Genomic DNA, 18,645 nt, shown 5'->3' with positions numbered 1-18,645 from the left:
TAGTTAGCAATCAAATTCTGATTTTTTGAGTTTACATTAATCTGAAAGTGTTAAAATCAACATTACCTATAAATACCAATTAGAAACACCATTTACATTGACTATTGATATTTTTACCAAACATTGATCATTTATGATATTAATTTTTTCTTTTCTTTTTTTTTACTTTGCTCTTAAAAATTGTCATTAAAACATATATTAATATACCTCTTTTATTTTGTTAATTCCGTAATTATATTTTTTATATTGATAAAAATGGAATTAAAAGGTCTGAACTCTTGTACAACAAAACAAATACCATGAGATATGAGACAAAGGGGACGTTTCGGGCATGGGGGACGGTGAGACACGTCCCCATGCCATCCCCAAATTCTGAGTTTTACAAGAAACATTTCGGAACCCAGAAACGTTGGGTTCATCTGAAAGGGACAGCTAGGCATCCCCCCAGACGTGTCACTTTTTAAAGAAAAAACTAACAATCAAAACATTAAAAAAAAACATTATTCCTTCTTTGCTAAGTGGCCCCCACACATGCAGTTCACCCTAAATGGACAAAACCCACTAATTTTATCATTGTGTTGTCATTTGGTTGAGGAGAACAAAAACGGAGAAAGAAGCAACGGTTGAAGGAGAGAAAAAAGAGAGAATTATATGAAATGAAACTTGCAGCCTTTGGGCTTTTTAATATTGATATAATTTTATGCATGATATTGACAATGATTCCAAATTCAATGAATTATATTTTTGAATGTGTATGACTATGAATTTCAAGTTTGAACTCTCATTTCAACTCAATTTCTATGTATAACGTATATGATGCATTGATGAATGATTTAAATTTTAGAATTTCAATTTAGATTTATCAATGTTACATTGTTATCATATGAATATATTTGAAATTTGACATTTCCCTATATATTTTAAATTTTCCATTTTTTTTATGTAGTTCCCCCCCCCCCGCCCCCCGTCCCCTAAAATAGAAAAAACAAATCCATCCCGGAAACCCGTTTTCCCGTCCAGAAAACTTGATGTAACATAAGATTAAATACCTTCCTGTCAGAAAGGGTTCACCAATTTCACAAAAGGACCAGAAAGAATGAATGTGGTTTTAATGGGTCTCTACAAGCAAGGGAAGTCCCTTTGAGGTCACTAAAATTAAACAAGAGAATTTCATCAAGAAGCGCGCTTTAAGTATAATTACTACAGACATAAGGGAGTACATTTCAAGTTTATTGGTATTCAATTTGAAAACCTAGCCTTTATGTAATTGGCAATATTTCAAGACATATTAACAAGGAAAAAATGAGAATATCCCCCAAGATGTTGGAATTTACGTATCTTCCCTCAGTTAACAGTTTGTGGACTAATATATATGTTTTCAAATAAGATCTTCCATCCTTGAATACTTACTACATGTCTAAAGGAAATTATGACATTTCAATAATTATTCAACAGGCTCTCACATTGCAGTCTTTTCGGCCAGTCCAAGTGAAAAAATTAATAATTACAAGTCAGCTGCTTAAACATAGAAAACAAGCAAAGTAGCTTATTAGCAAACGTGGGAAATTCTTATAGATTGAAGAAAATCATTGTTTTGAAAAATACCCGACTCATGCTCCAAATCTATGAAAAGCATGTTCCATTTATAAGTGCTGCAACTTAACATATATCTATTTTGAATCTGGTTCTGGAAAGTTTTTGCACCACAGCTGAGATGGAATTGGACGAACTGGATAGTGTGGACGTTGCTGCAAAGATAAGAAAAATCACACAAAATGAAGGGAGAAATCTGAAATATTAGAAAATCAATAGAATCACATAAAACGTGAAATGACAAATCTAAATGTGAATATGGACATTGACCACCTCACAAGCTATAAGAAAGTGGTTAGACATTACATAATTTTTTATAGATATTATTTTGATTCTCACATGTTGGATGCTGGAATGTAGTAATTTTCAAAATTCAGACAATTCAAGCAAAACCTTAAAGTTTCAACCATGAAATGCTTCAATCTAGACTGATCTGAATGCATGTTTTATATATCTGTTGGGATGAAACATATCGTCTCTACAGAGACAAGCAGAAGCTTCACTTTATGAAGTTATTAACACTGCATATATAAAGCATTGGAAAAAGAAAAATCCATGGAAACCCACATAAGGTGGAATACCCATGACCACAACTATGAAACTGTTTTGACAGTTCAATTTTTACCTGAAGCGCAAGAGCCCCAACAAAAAGTCTAAAAATCAGAAGTCAACTGCATGATACATGTAACACACAAGAAATTGTTTCAAGTTTTGGTGGATCGGCGCAAAAAGTGTGTTCTGTATGACACCAACCTTGATAAACAACCTTCGGAAAAACTTGTATTTAAGGCATTACCACAGCACATATATTTTGTATGACTCCCCTCTTAACAGAACCTTTGGTGGATCGGCGCAAAAAGTGTGTTCTGAATGACACTACCTTGTCAAACAACCTTCAGAAAAAGTTGTATTTCTAAACTAAAATAAAAAGGCATTGCCACAGCACATATATTTTGTATGACTCCCCTCTTAACAGAACCTGCAGTAGATGCAGGTGCTGTAGCAGCTCCTAGTGCTGTTGCCTCTACTGCCAATGGTGATCCTGTGGGTGCTAAGGTCCCTCCTAGGCCTCCTCCTTTTGCTGGTGGGCGAAGCTTTTCTCACGTGGCCAGATCTGCTGCTCATCCCCGCAAGGGGATTCGTCTTTTTCCTTGTACCAAGACCTCCCCTGTGGTGGTCTGTGGCTACAAGCTTGTGGAAAACGTTGATTTCTACCAATGTTGTGTGTTGGTTTGCAAATTTACTGGGTTTTGGCCTTCTCTCCCGGACCTCCATTGCTGGGTGAGTGATTCCTTGAAGCCTTTAGTTGCTCGTAGCATTGATCTAACCCTTGCTCCTAGTGCTGTTGCCTCTACTGCCAATGGTGATCCTGTGGGTGCTAAGGTCCCTCCTAGGCCTCCTCCTTTTGCTGGTGGGCAAAGCTTTGCTCACGTGGCCAAATCTGCTGCTCATCCCCCCAAGGGGATTCGTCTTTTTCCTTGTGCCAAGACCTCCCCCATCCCGATCTCCCTTGGTTCACCCAATTTCACCCCACACTCTATTGGAATCCATAGGGTAATTGTTGAAAATTTATAGCTGCGATAGAGATCTAAGATAATATCTAACTCCTCCTCTCCACCATGGAGTCTCTTCACTTTCCTGTCGGTCACTCTACCTCTCCACCATGGAGTCTCTTTGCTTGCAACTCCGATTCTTTATATTCATTGCTCTTCTTCTTTGGCAGATGGATAGATATATATTGCTGGCTTCTCTCGTTTGTCTGTAGCAAGTTGAGAATATTGTGCATGTGAAGTCTGGCAGATCAATTATATTATATGTTTTCTGTGTTCATAGTTTTCAGACTTGTGAGATGAGTCTTTTGAGATGTATCATTTTGACTTCATTGTCAAGATTGATTTGTGGAGAATCAAACTTGTCTTATTGTGATTGATGGTAATCTGAAACTACCATTAGTTGTATTCATTTTCAGAGATATAATAAAGTTCATTTTTGAGTGGGCTGGGTTTTTCACCCTCAGGTGGAGGATTTTCCCAGAATAAATTTTGTGTATCTTGTTTCAGATTTCTGTGTTGCTAAAACATTAACAGTAATCACACCAAACCGTGAATCTAACCGAAACTAGACCCTGATCTGGCCAATAGCCAAGCAAGTCCAATAATATAGATTCAAAAGAATCACCAATGACCAAGTAAACATCCTATGCAAATCAAAAATTAGTCGCCACAACAGGAATGTCAAAGATCAGCTTTAAAAAAGTTTTACAAGATTAATTCACAAGTTTGGATGGACGATTCTTTGGCAAAAAATTGCCAAAACATGGTGAGTCCATGGGGCAAAATCGCGACATAAGAAAAACGCATTGACGCAAGAAAAAAACATGTAAAAATGCAGACCAGGGTAAAACAAAAATCAAAATGCATTTTTCACACTTTTTTAACTATGAAACTGTGTATTCGCCTTGCATTAGACACACAACAGCAAACATGAACACTTTTTACACGACTTGAACAAGAAATTTTCTGAATGTCAGTTTTGCAACAGGTTAGTTTCAATTTGTTTTCCCTTTTTTCTAAGCATTTAAATTTGTAAAAAAAAACATGTTGAATCACCAAAAATTTGCCAAAAATATTATTCATTGATATACTTTGGTTTTTCATTGGGGATTTTTTTAATGAACCGCCTAGATTTTCTCTTTGGAGATGCCAATTTTAAATTTTATTTTATTAACATAAATTTTTGCCTTGGGAGCTACACCCCCAAACCATTGTTGCAAGGGGTCGCATCCATCCCCCCACACCCCTCCTATCATCAAGGTGGGTGACAAAAAATCGCACTGCAAACAGGCCCAAAATTTTATTTGTCACAGCTCCGACATGCTACTCCATGCTATTTTCTTCCTCGTTAAAGTTGGCCATTGTCTGCCCTACGCTGTTTACTTCATAGCCAGTCAAGCCTTCATAACATCATGAACAATGAGTATTATGACAATTGTCCCTTCACTTGGCCATTGCAGTCAGCAATTTTTAATTAATAAAACTTTCTCACAACAATTCAAATTTATAATAGTCAACCCTTTCACAGCATTCGTGATAATGCTATTGTATCTACTATCCAACTTCACATGATGATGCGATTTTATAATCCATATGTATTCAGGAATCAAATTTAATAGAAAACATTTACTCATAGTTTTTTAGACTCATTTGATACATTTTGTAATAGAATTTTTTTTAAAAAGTGTTTTTTTAGAAATTTTGGTACTTCCTAAGTTTTGAGTTTTTGCCAAGTCAAAAATTTTGGGCTTGCCGAGAACTCTCCAAGTCCAAGTCTGCAAATAATGTCTCATGAAGTAAACCAATCTTGCTGCCACCACAATTAGAAAAAGGCAGAAACCACCTTTTGTTTAGTAGACCACTACCAACTTTTAAAACATATACTTACATTAATTATATGCATAAAGCAATAATAATCATTTATTTTATCAATACCATATATAACTCAGCATTAATATCCATAGCAGACCTTGTATTTCATGTCACAACCTCAAGACCTTACACACAGTTTACCTATGAGAGAACTTTAGTCCCTATCACATTTTCTGTATCAGTCCATTAATACGTGACACAAACCTGTAGCAAATTGAAGTCTGAAGCAAAATGTGGGTGTCATGTAGAACAGCTATAAGTGGTTTGAACATATATCAAAGTTTCATTCTTCTCATAACACTCCCAAGAAAGTAAGTAGACGTGACATTACCAAGCAATAGACACACAAAAATTGATGAAAACTGCAAACAAAACCTGTTACAGATTTTGGTGATGCATAATTGCTTGTGGACCCAAATGCTTTTGCATCAAACCAGTGCGGTCATTTTAAGAACACATCTCAGGTCTTGAATCTATACGAGTCTTTCTTCTGCAAAGCTGGTATTTGTTGATGAAATTGTTATGGTATTCAATATTAAAGAAAGGAGACAAAGCTCCTTAAATAACAATTACAACCGATGTTTCTAAACCAGAAACAATCGTGAACTAAAGCAGAAATGGAAAGATACTAAACTAACTAAAAATACATAAATGACCATTAAATACTAACTACGACAATATTACTTTAATACCCTCCCTTAATGGTCATTCTACCAACTGCACCAGGTTGCCCCCTAAATTTTACAAGCTTGTCTAGGCTCAGTGACTTGGTTAAAATATCTGTAGTCTGATCCTCGGGTGGAACATCTACAAGATCACATTTCCATCTTCAACAAGGGTGAAGCTCTACATGTTTTGTGCGCTCATGGAAAACTGGATTCTTGGCAAGTTTTAGCACCACTTGATTGTCACAAAAGAAGGGTGAAGGTCCTACTTGAAACATTCTCATGTCTAAGAGCATCCTCTGTAGCCATACTACCTCACATGCTACTTTAACAGTTCCCCAATACTCTACTTCTATCAAGGAAAGAGCTACCACATACTACTTCTTATTGGTCCATGTGACTGCACCCGTACCAAGACTAAAGACATACCCAAAAGTAGACTTCTTGTCATCAATAGAACCTAGCCAATCTGAGTCTGTAAAACCAAACAGTCGAGTATCTTTACTTCTTCTTACGGAATGCCAAAGTCAAGTGTCCCTTTCACATATCTCAATACACACTTCCCTACAACCCAATGTTCTTCTTCAGGGGCTATCATGAAATGAGATATGTGGCTCACAACATAACTTAGATCAGGTCTAGTGGCTATAACATAGATGAGACTGCCAACTAGTTGCCTAAATGTAGATTTATTCGCCACTAGTGAATTTAATTTGGCTGATAGTTTCAGCCCTTTCTCCATAGGTGGATATTAAGGTTTGCAATCTGTCATCCTGAACTTGTCCAGCAAACTCCTGGTATACTTCTACTAAGAAATGAAAATGCTGCCACCTGTCTGCCAAACCTCTACACCAAGACAATAATGCGAATACCCAAATCAGTCATATCAAACGCTTGACAAAAATTCAATTTGATTTTCTCAAGCAAATGTGCCCCACTACCAGTAATGATGATGTCATCAACATAGATGACAAGAAGAATGATGTCATTGCCAATGCTCTTAACATACAAGCTGGAATCTAAATGACTTCGTTGAAAGCCCTGTGCAACCAAATATTGATCAATGTTGATGTACCATGCCCTGGGTGTCTGCTTTAGGCCATAAAGATTCTTTACCAATCTGCATACTTGGAGCTCTTTGCCTGCAACCTTGACACCTTCAAGCTACATCATGTATACCTCTTCCTCCATATCTCCATTGAGGAAGGCACTCTTCACATCCATTTGATGGACTTTCCAACTAGATTGTACTGTAATGGCTAGAACTAGCTAGATGGTGATCATCTTTATTGTAGGAGCAAAGGTCTCCTCATAGTCAATGCCTTGTCTCTACAAGAATACTTTAGCCACCAACCGAGCTTTGTATTTTTCCAAAGCTCCATGACCTTTGTATTTCACTTTATGGAACCATTTGCAACCAATGGGTTTCTTCCCTGGTGGAAGATCTGACAAAACCCAAGTGTTGTTCTTCAAAAGACTATAATGCTCAACTTCCACTGCCTTTTCCCATTCAGGTTTACCTTTGGCCTCTAAATAATTCTAGGGCTCACAAACACTCTGAATGTTGGCCATAAGAGCAAAGTTCATTGTGTTCTTCTTGATCTTGTCTCTAGATGATCGACCCTCAACAAGCTCATTATCCCAAACATCACCAATGAGCTTTTCCCACCACTTAGGCCGGAGAGTAGATCCATCTTCTTCTAAATCAAGAGGATCATCATGACTTGGGCTGCCTGGAATGAAATCATTTGGATACTGATCCAGGATGTCCTAAGGGAAATCTGGTGGTATAAGGTCATGCCTAGGAGATTCCACAAGTTCAAGTTCGGAATCATCAAAATCCCTCCTTTCAAGTGAAGCTAATGGAAGCCTAATACCCAAATCTTTTGTCTATAGAGGCTAATCTTCAAGACGTTTGATGGGAGGAGAGAGCAAAAAGGGCCCACCTTCTTCATCAAAAACCACATCTCTACTCAATGTGAGACAATCAGTGTCCACCTCAACAAACCAATAGGCCTTATGATTGTCATTGTAGCCTATAAGCATCAGCTTCTGACTTTTGGAATCCAATTTGGTCCTCTTTGCATCTGGAATCCAAGCATATGCAATCAAACCAAAAACGTTGAGATGGCTGATTTTTTGTTTCCTCCCAGACCAAGCTTCCTTGGGAGTCGTCTCCTTGACAACCTATGTGAAAGACCAATTCAAAAGGTATATTGCAGTATACACTACCTCAGCCCAAAACTTCTCAAGAACATTCTTGTTCTGTAGCATACAACGGGCCATTTTCGTAATGTTACAGTTCCTCCGCTCAACAACACCATTCTGTTGAGGGGTATGGTAAGCTGACACTTAATACCGTGTTTAGCACAAAAGTTGGTGAATTCATTGAAACAGAATTCAACCCCATTATTTGACCTAAGAGTTATGATTTGATGTCTTGACTCTTTTTCAACTAATGCTTTAAACTTCTGAAATTCATTAAACACATCTGATTTTGCTTTTAGGTAAAACACCCATATTTTGCTACTGAAATTATCAACAAACAGAAGAAAATACCTCACACCAGTGACTGATGCAATATTCATTGGTCCACAAACATCTGCATGAACCAGCTGCAACACCTTGGATGCTCTCCAAGCTTGTCCATCTGAGAATGGAGTTTGATGCTACTTCCCTACCTGGCAAGTACCGGTGATGAGAGGACAGCCAAAAGAGAAAGATCTACTTCAACCATAAGATATGAAAGGTTTTGCAAAATTAGAGAGAAGCCTCTTCTATTTTTTGCATCTTTTAAAGTCTCCTGAAGGGCAGAAGAAATTGCGAGAAGATCCAAGTATTAAAAAATTTATCATAAATTTATATATTTATACATATTATATATAGTTAAAACTTAATATATTTAATGTTATTAATGTTACTATATAAATATATGATAAAATTATAAATATAAATTATAAAAAAATGCAGAAGAATAAAATGATTCAGTACTGCCTGCGCAAGGCAGGACAACAAAAGGGTCTGTCTCTTTACCATTTTCACAGGAGGCTGTTGCACAACCATTAATTTCAAATAAATGCTTTACCAATCCACCAGTCTAAATAGGGTTATTACTAGCGGTTGACCTGAATTGCTAACAATTAAACTAGCTAGAATGCCTTGCTGGATCAAACAGCTCCTTCCATTAACAGAGGTGGGTCCGAAGGAGATCAACAGAAGGATACAATAGGTTGTCCTTCTGGCTATCAATGAACTGGAACCCTAATCTGGACACACAAAACTGGTAGTGACTGAACTAAGCTCTGAACTTAATTGAACTGAGCCATATTTTGGGGTATGCACCAAGCACACCCAGAGCGCATCTCAGGCATATCCAGATTGCCCTAGGCATGCCCAACACATACCTGGGCCTAGATCTGTACCCAGACCTGTTTGGACCAGGTACAGCTCTGAGTACCCATGAATCCAGTATCAAAGGTAAACTGCCAAGATGAGGAATTTTTTCAATTGTTTTAGAATAACTTTAGTCAATCATCTTCATATTTGAAGAAAACGCTACTAAAACTCTCATATCACCTGCTTCCTCTTTTCATTGCTAAATTTTGAAGTAAAATGCTAAGATGAGGGATTTCCTCTCATTTTTTATAACTTAGTAAACTATTTATCATCTTCATATTCTAAATACGGTCATAGACAAACAAGCAGACTATCTAATATAGGTAGGGTGTAACCACAGGCCAAATTATTAGAACTAATTTCAACCATCTGAAAACTCAGCACAATAAACTACTGAATCAGTAGGGAATATGTGTCTATAGTCTATACATTCAAAATATTTTGCAGCTGACCCCTCTCAATACAATAAAAAGATTTTTCTATTCTTTTAACAGAAATTGCAATGAAATGATTAACTCATGACCAATTTTCAAGCACATTTTGCTTCGAGGTTTTGTTTGCATATTACCAAGACAGATAGTTATGACTTATGATCATACCCCAGATATATACATATTGGCCATTTAACGTTCGCCGACTAATAGTATACATCTCACTTCATTTATAATTGGCAACTTAGAGCATTGACATTAATGTTAGCATACTTCAGTAAGACTTGCTGAGATAAAACATGAGCTTGCTTTGGCAGTTTCTTGATAGAACACTTGTGTGGGCCTCTTTTGGAAGAAATTTAAAATTTGAAGAAACAAATATTTGGTTTTGTTGCTTTGATAAAATAAAGAAGATAACTTTCTAAGTCTGGATATCACTACCAGCAGCAAATGGTGAAGATCAATGAACAGTGCATTAAATAAGTATTTGCATTGTGTATTTGACACAAATTTAAAACAGAAAGAAACAAACACAACCAGAATGCAGAAGGCTTCCTCAAACAATACAGTTTTGAATGTTGGGAAGTTTGTAGTTGCAAGTATGGACTAACTTCTATATTTTGCTTGTGTTCCTTAGGACCTTTGCAAGTATGGAGCCTTATCACCCCAGAAAAGTGCAAAGGTCCTAAGGAACACAAGCAAAATATAGAAGTTATAACAACTGCGACTGTGTTTAGTTGATCAAACAGGTAAACTAATTGTGCATGATTATATAGGTAACCAAGCTAGGAAGCAAACTATGAGTGATTCAAAGTAAAACTATGATTTAGGTGAGACTCTGGCCCCAGACAAGCTATGGAAATCTGCCCTATGGAAAAAATTTAAAAGAGATACAAGATGTCCTTCATCCAAAATTGTCAGTTTATGCTGGATGAGGAAATTGAATGTGGTTACCAGAGGGTTATCCAACTTGAAGTATTTAGTTGCACATGGACCAATGGTGAGTTGGGCATAAAGCTTGTTTCAGAGTTACTGATAGATAAGTGTCAAAAGAGATGCACATAGATATCTAAGATAGTAAGATGGGATCACATAATGCACTGCAAGGCTTTCACATAGATACATGTAAATATTTATTTTTTCGTCTTTGAGCACAATTTTATTGAAAAATAAACTAAAATTAGACAAATTTTGAAAATGAATATAGAAAACAAGCAGATAAAAACAGATGCAAGTTGTCAAACACATTGTCAGATAATTATGTTGACTTGAATTCATAAAGATGATTATAACATTTAAAAATTATGACTTCTTCCAAAAAACAATATGAATAGTTCCCTGCAATTATATACATTACTATTAATTAAATAAACTTTCTATAGGCAGGGATGCATCTCGTTTGATTATACACCAACAAAGTGGGGGGCTAAAATCCCCATTTATAAATATGGATATCAATCCCATCCCTTCATATTCCCAAACCCAAATTTTACAAAAATAAACAAAAAAATGAAAAGTTTTCTCAAATTAGACAAATAAAAGTATAAATTTAAGGTTAATAACTTAATTTCTAACCTCCAGCTCTGCTGACTTCATTGCAATGGGAATACAGACAAGGAAGATTCCAGCCATTGCAATTGCAGTGTTACGCCTCCAGTGCTTAGGTCTACAAAACCACCCTCCAGTCATAGTCCACACATTGGTTGGGTACCCGGGGTATTTGCCCTCAGGAAGTGCACCATGGCCTCCACCCATTCTTGCCAACAGCTGATTTGTCAACTATAATTCATTAGCCTTAAACCATAGTTAACATATCTACTATTGATCTGCAGTCATATTCAATTATGCAATGCCCATAATTTACAAAGGAATAAGACACTGAATAGTCAAAGAAAAGTTAATAAACACACACAACCTGCAGTCATATTCTATTATTGTCATAACCCTAAATTTCACTCACTATTTTAAACATTTCTTTTAAGTTGAATTAGACTGATTGGGAATGAATTTCTTCACAAATATTAAAGTAAATTGTTTTCTTTATAAACAGATACATAAAATGCATCAAGGGAATAATCATGAAATGCATCAAGGGAATAATCATTAAATTCATGGAAATGCATGAAGGTAGGCTTCTTAATTAATATGGGGGAGTTTTCCAAATCATGAGAGGAAAAAGCATTTCATTAGTTTTGCAGCATTTTTTTTCTTTTACCAATAGAAGAACTTAGCCAAATTTTGGAGAGACAAGCCCTCTTCTTGCTTGATTTTTGGATTTTGAAGAATGAATAGGTTTGCGGATGGATTTGAATGGGGTTTGTTGCATCGGAATAGGAATTGGGAGGCCTTCAAGCTATCAAAGAATTGTGCAAATTCGTTTGGTATGTTGGAAGTTCTTTGTATTTTCATTTTAGAGAAAAAATGAGGTAGGGCTTCTCATATCTTCTTCAAAACTTCAGCTTTTGATTTAAAACTTGTTGCAAATGGATTATAGTGTGATTTTAAGCATCCTCCCTCTTTAAAGATTTTCATTTGAATGAGTATATTATTTGCATGTTTCAAATTTGAAAGCATCGGTTTATATGGGGGAAATGCTGCTAAAATTTCATTGGATTATGGGAAGGGAATTTTGAATGCATTTTTGTGTCGTTGGATGCATGGAAACCAATGGGTTTTCTCAGATTTATGTTTTGAGCATTTTGGATTTTTAAGCTTTTTGAGGTCCATCAATGAAGGATGGCCTCTTTGTTAATGTTGTAACTACAGGAGACATCATTTCCTGCAATGACAGTAAGGTTCATCTTGCTGTTTGCATTCTTCCTCAGTTAGTGATTTTGCTCGACCTTCTGAGCTCCTTGATTGTTGCTGTTTATTTTCTTTGCTTCCTAGTTGATGGATATGTTTCGGTTCTTGGTAATATCTGTTACCATCCCTCTTGCTCATGCACTTATGGGTGCATTACGTTGCCAGCAGTTCATCTTCGTTGCCATTCATATTTTCTCCGAGAAGAAATTCTTTCGTGGATCTATCTTCAAGACCACCGTCAGTGTGAGCCTTGCTTGTATCGTCGTCTTTATGATAAGTGTCGGTGCGGGAGGAGTTACATTTGTTGTGTAACTGTCACCGTGCATTTGAAGTTATATTCCTCTGCATTCCTCCGTCTCGCTTCTTGATTCTTTTCGGGTGCTTATTCTTGAAGAGAAGAAAGTGATATCGTATTGTATTTCATGCGTAGAGGAATTCTTTAAAGGAAAGTTAATTTATTTCCTTCGGTGATTAGTCGTGGTAAAGAGATTCGAAGGCAATTATCTTCAGCAGCTATCTTGTATTCTTCCGTTTTTCATATAATCTTTATGTGTATGGTTGATGTGCGATTGATATTCATTGTAAAAGAAGTTATATGCTGCAGGCATGATATAAGTTTTTTTGAGGTTATATGCTGTTGATTGTTAAAGTGATAACAATCATTTTTGTTAAGCATATCAGCTTTGTATCAGTTCTGTGTTGATAATAAAGATCAATTTTGGTGTGGCTAGGTTTTTCACCCTCAGGTGGAGGGTTTTCCCAGGATAAGTTTTTGTGTTCTGTGTTCTTGTGTAAATCCTTGTTTCAGATTTCTGAGTTTATTTTATCTATCTGGTTCTAAATTTAACACTCTTGGACTGGTTTTTGTCTAAAAGTGAGTTTTATTCAAAAAGTGGAATTTGAGTGTTATGATGTCATAGTTTAATGTGGAATGATAGATTTATATTATAAAAATGTTTATTTGGCTCGATTTGAGTTTGTCTTCATTCAGTTATTGTCATTTGAAGATTGAGCATGTGTGTGTGAATGGTTAAAAAGGAATATGAATGTGGCATTGTGTTGGATGATTAAACACAAAGAAGAATCTAAAATTGGCATGTCTAGATTTATATTATAAAAATGTTTATTTGGCTCGATTTGAGTTTGTCTTCATTAAGTTATTGTCATTTGAAGATTGAGCATGTGTGTTTGAATAGTTAAAATGGAATATGACTGTGGCATTGTGTTCAATGATTAAACTCAAAGAAGAATCTAAAATTGGCATGTTAGAAATTTGATATTGTTTTAAATGCTTGACTTATATTGATTTGGATGCCTGATCCATGCCTTCTTGGGTGATCAAGGAATCAATGTTCATGTTGTGAACAACTGAAACAAATGCAAATATGTGTAACGGAAATCAAATGTGATTGATGCCTTGTGTGTAATCATGTGATTGCATTTGATCTCTTAGCATATGCTTACTAATTGAAATACTATGTTTTACATTCTCTTCCATATCATAGTGTCAGTACATTAGCATCTTAGAATGTAGATACACTATGTCGCACTAGATTCCATCACTTTGCCAGCTTTGAGTTGCTAGACAACCTCATGTAGGGTCGGCGGTTTTTCATGTCATGAGGAACTCCAATGAAGCATAAATGCTTCGTGGTTGGGAGGAAAAGCGCTCTGGCAATGTTCTCACTCATGGTGTGCTCGTGGGAGATTGAAGTCGGAAGCTCCTATTAGGATTATCATTAGCTATGTACATTATGCATTATTGTAATCAACCTTATAAATTAAATAATATCCTAATGTTTGCCTATCTCTTGGCTCATGTACTTAGACATTACATCAAAATATAACTTTATGTCTGTATTTTAATATATATATTTGAGCAAGTTGTGTTAATGTGTTCTTAATTATGTGTGAGATTAAGTGTAATAATTTAATATTTTAACTAAATGGAGGTCCTTACAATCATGCAGGCCCATAAATGACAAAGTGGTAAGACACTGAACCAGACAAGTAAAAAGATCATAAGGTTTGAATAAATGGAGAAAAACAGCCTTATGGTGTGATCATCTCCAACTGGGTTTTCTTCCAATAAACCCAGGAGAATAGTTTAAACCGGTGATCATTTCCAACTTAGTTCTCTTGTCACTTGTGTGGGCTTGCATCAAAAAATAATCACCAACACAAGTTTGTCAACAAAAAAGTCATAGATGAAAAAGAAAATTGAACAAGTCGAAGACTTAGAAGATGCCACTCCTTAAAAAAGCTTCCAATACTCCCAAAAATCCCCTCTTGGCTGCTAAAATTTCCTCAATCCTCACAGTGACTTCAGCAAAGATTTCACCCCATGACAGATCTGATAATGGCTGAAGACACACAGACAAGCTCTTTGACAATGATGGATTCTTGCGAATGTGAAGGGTTCATGTTTCTCTCCGAACATATCCACAGCCATCTCCTTTCATTCTAGGGCACAGTCTTTTCATTCAGATGTTTCCCTACATATCTCAGGTGATATGGCAATAATATTGACAGGTCCTACATCTGGGCCCATCAAGTTACAGTGTTGTCAGCTTTATCTGCTTTGTCTAAGCCCAAATCTAAGGGCACCGGCGATGATAGTGATCCCAACTTCACCAATATGGATGTTTGTAATCAGTTGGGTTTTCACAGATCCCGAAGAAGTTTTGCAGTCATCAAAATTGGAGCCCATATTGGATAAAGAGATGAATTCAGAGCATATACAAACAGTAATTTTTGGGAGATTAGATGGCTAAGCAAGAAGAGTGGTTCAAGCAAGTCACTCTTATTTGCTAATTTCAAAACTTTTGGCCCGCTCTAGCAAAGCTTCATGAATGGCTGACTCTCCAACAAAAGCCATTAGTGAAGGAGGGTTTTACTAATTGTTTGTGTGCAAAAGGGTGATTCCCAGTTATCTGCAAATCCCCTTCTGGCAAGGATACTTTGCTCAAAGAAGGCCCATGGCTTTGGGGCAAAGCTTTTTTGGGATTTACATCATGGTTTCTACACTTTAACGCCTTTTCTCCAATCTAGATGAAGCTTCCGAACCTTCCTCTACAGTTTTGGAATATTGAATGTCTTTCCTCCATTGGCAAATCTTCAGGAAAGCTAATTTTTCTCCCAGATATGAACAAGATGATGAGGCATTTTACCTTTGCATAAATTCTTGTGGGTTTTGATGTATCCAAGAAACTGTCAAAAAATAAGATTAAAAATTGGTCAAAGTATTTGGAAGCAACATCTTGATTTTGACGGCATTGCCTTTAGGTGTAGATCATGCTTTGCTACAAGCCACACGACTGCAAAATGTCTAAACCATACGGTTTAACAACCTGCTTCCTCAAGGCAAACCACTTGGTGGGATTGGGAGCTGAACTGTGGCATCAGTTGATTAATCCTGACTGTGATGAGGATGATCTTTTAGAGGCTTCTTTTGATAGTGTATCCTCGATTTCTAGAAATCATCCCAAAGTTTATCAGAATTTTGTATCAGATATTCTTGAATTTAATCTCCACTCACATAGAACTCAAGTACACAAAGATCGCATGCAATAGGATGAGCTCAAATAGCAAATGCTACAGGAGTTTGATACAAGAACCCCAAATTCAAATCCCACTGAGATGCAAGTCGAAGAAGTAAACCCCTTGGTTGTGGCCTCTAAGCCAGAAGCTATCCCACAACGAGAATTTATAGTCATAATATAAATAAAACAACATTGAAGTTTGAACTCTTATAAAAATCAGTCCTAATTATGGCCAAAAATTAAACTAGTTAATCAGAACTTAAACTTAATTAACCCTTACTCCCTAAAATTGGAAAAGAACACTGTATCAGCACTTCGACACAAAAAAATAAACCCTCGTTTAATTTGACTTGCATTCAACATTAGTGATTGTAAACGGCAAAACATCAATCACTATTTATCGAAATTCAATCATAGTCATATAAAATTTAAACCTACACTAAATATATGTTCGAATTCTACTCAATCTTCACGATTACAAAAATGTGATGCACTGAAATAGATAATTAAATTAAACCCTAATTCAAGTTAGCATAATCAGCGGACAAAAAGCTCCTAATTTGCTGATGTTTCCAAGTGGATAATTTCTGCATGACAAGATTGAAGGAAAAATCGAAATCTATGATCAATCCAACTGGACATTTTGCAATTACTTGCAGCAGAGGGCTTAGACATTTTACAGATGACAAACTTTAACATATGTTTATAAGGTATAGATCCACAATATACACACAAAATAAACGAAAGATAAATGATCTATAAGAGAAAGACACAGATGCGCATACCTGGTTAAAGTAGCCTCCTGATTGTTGATAGGAATTTGCAAACCACGCCTGAGAAGTGAATGACTGGTATGAATTGTCTCTTTAAAAAACACAGAAGGGCGTTAAAACTTTAGTTAAAAATACAATTGAGCGCGTTAAAACTTTTACTAAAAAATACACATTTCAAATAAATTTATTGACTACTTTAAAAAATGGATTAGGTAGGAGAATTGGTTTTACTTGGAAAAGCCTTTCAATTAACACCTATATCAAAACTAGTGTTTTAGATTTAATCTTTGTTTTTCAAAATTTAGAAACAAAATTGTAATCTTATAAGTATCAAAAAATTAAAGATACAAATCTTTATATTAACAAAATTGTAATCTTATAAGCATCTAAAAACTAATGATACAAATCTTCAAAAGTTAATATGATATGTTAAAACAAAAAAGTGACAAATAGTTCACATTTCCTACATAAAACTTGAATGAGACATACAAGTTGATCTCTTCAATAATCTCTAATAGTTCCTCTCATGTAGGTCTAAGGTTCAACTCTCACTGATTGGGTGTACCTAGTGGCTGAGTTGTTTGAGCCCACTCAGTCATCCATCGAGGTATTCTTGCCTCCTTCATACCCTAGAATTTGACAGAAAAAAGGTAGATGAGGCAAGGTGTGGTGGGGTCCCTAACCTGACGGATCATCTTATGATATCAAATATATATATATATATATATATATATATATATATATATATATATATAGTAGCTCTTATTTCAACATTTTCATATTTAAAACCTTTTTTTTTCTTACCTTGTTGTTTTCATTACTTTTCTTAAGTGAATGCAAATGAAAACTCTTTCATTGTTTGATAAAACAAATTAATTCATATAGTCAATTGTGTGTTCGTTGTCAATGGGCCCTTGGTCTACTGGTGAAGTTGAATGGCTCCAAATGAGCCCACCAGGGATCAAGTCTTGTTGAGTGCAAGGCTCTGACATTATAAGGGATGAGGTCGGGATCATGCCCCGGATGAATTTGGCAAAATGGATACCCCTTAGTCCTTGGCTCTTAGCCAAAGATGTTTAGCCTATTGGCTTGTGCCCCTGTATCAGGTGGCAAAAAATACTTTGTGAAGGCCCTCGCGGGCTTCAACGCAGCCCCGTATCGGGTGGAAAAAAATACTTTGTGAAGGCCCTCACTAGGTTGGCAGCTTGTGGGCTTCATGCCCTTGTTGGGTTGTCGTGCTCGCAGGTCTGGACCTCCATCAAAAAAAAATTGTGTGTTCGTCTCAAAAATATGAGTTTTTATTTTATTAGTCTTGTAATTTAATTCATTCTAAATCTCCATTGTGTCTATCTATTATAATCGTATTCCAAAAAAAAAATGCAAATAATTCATTTAGGGAGTATGGAGGGATTTCTAAAAAGTAGCTAAACTCTACCAACTTTTTTCCTAAACCATTACACCCCTTCAATAAATCCTATTTATAATCACACATATTTCCCTATTTTGTTAGTTCTTGCCTTTCAAGGATTTCAAGGAACTATTGGTGAGGCTTAGTTTTAACTTTGAATAGTTTTTTCTAGTCCAACCAATCACATTTCATACAATTAATTTCATGAAATGCAGTCTCCCTATTTTGCAATGTTTAGATTGTTGAAAGTAAACAATTTTTAATCATAATGCATTACTAAAAGAATTTTATGTCTTTTGGTTGGCTCAAATTATTTGAACAATATGGTTGCCTTCACATGAAATGAATTAGAAGCTACTTATTGGTTAGTTTTTTGGTCATTGCAAGATTGCAGAGGGGAGCAAGTTGACGGGGACAGATAACAACAGGTAAAAGAAGGCAGGAAAACCTAGTTTTGCAGGGCTATAATTCATATGGCCGACATTATTTGAATAGGGGTTGTTTTGAGTGCTAGATGGGATTTATTCAAGAGTCCACATGCCCTGACTGTGTTTCCACATTCTAGACGTGGAGAATGCTGATGAAATAGGGAGTTATTTGTTGTTGA

At 36.0% G+C, this 18,645-nt stretch overlaps 1 protein-coding gene across 1 annotated transcript; it reads right to left on the bottom strand.

Moving 5' to 3' along the window:
* Window positions 1-1,288: 1,288 nt before the first annotated feature.
* On the bottom strand, window positions 1,289-16,800 carry LOC131056782 (uncharacterized). Its single transcript, XM_057991046.2, has 3 exons — window positions 16,643-16,800; window positions 11,086-11,277; window positions 1,289-1,748 (listed from the first exon to the last, which is right to left on the bottom strand). The coding sequence occupies exons 2-3, from the start codon at window positions 11,263-11,265 to the stop codon at window positions 1,671-1,673; spliced, it is 258 nt and encodes an 85-aa protein (XP_057847029.1). The 5' UTR covers window positions 11,266-11,277; window positions 16,643-16,800; the 3' UTR covers window positions 1,289-1,670.
* Window positions 16,801-18,645: the final 1,845 nt, after the last annotated feature.

This window comes from Cryptomeria japonica, chromosome 1 (genome assembly GCF_030272615.1).
Source record: "Cryptomeria japonica chromosome 1, Sugi_1.0, whole genome shotgun sequence".
Lineage (NCBI taxonomy): Eukaryota > Viridiplantae > Streptophyta > Pinopsida > Cupressales > Cupressaceae > Cryptomeria > Cryptomeria japonica.
Note: the sequence above shows the minus strand (reverse complement) of the source record. Positions and strands in the feature narration are given on the sequence as shown.

Excerpts from the sequence above, each read along its gene's own strand:
- LOC131056782 (XM_057991046.2), bottom strand. The coding sequence starts at position 11,265 with ATGGGTGGAGGCCATGGTGCACTTCCTGAGGGCAAATACCCCGGGTAC. Across the intron at positions 1,749-11,085 it reads TGAAGTCAGCAGAGCTGGAG|CAACGTCCACACTATCCAGT; the intron begins GTTAGAAATTAA and ends TTATCTTTGCAG.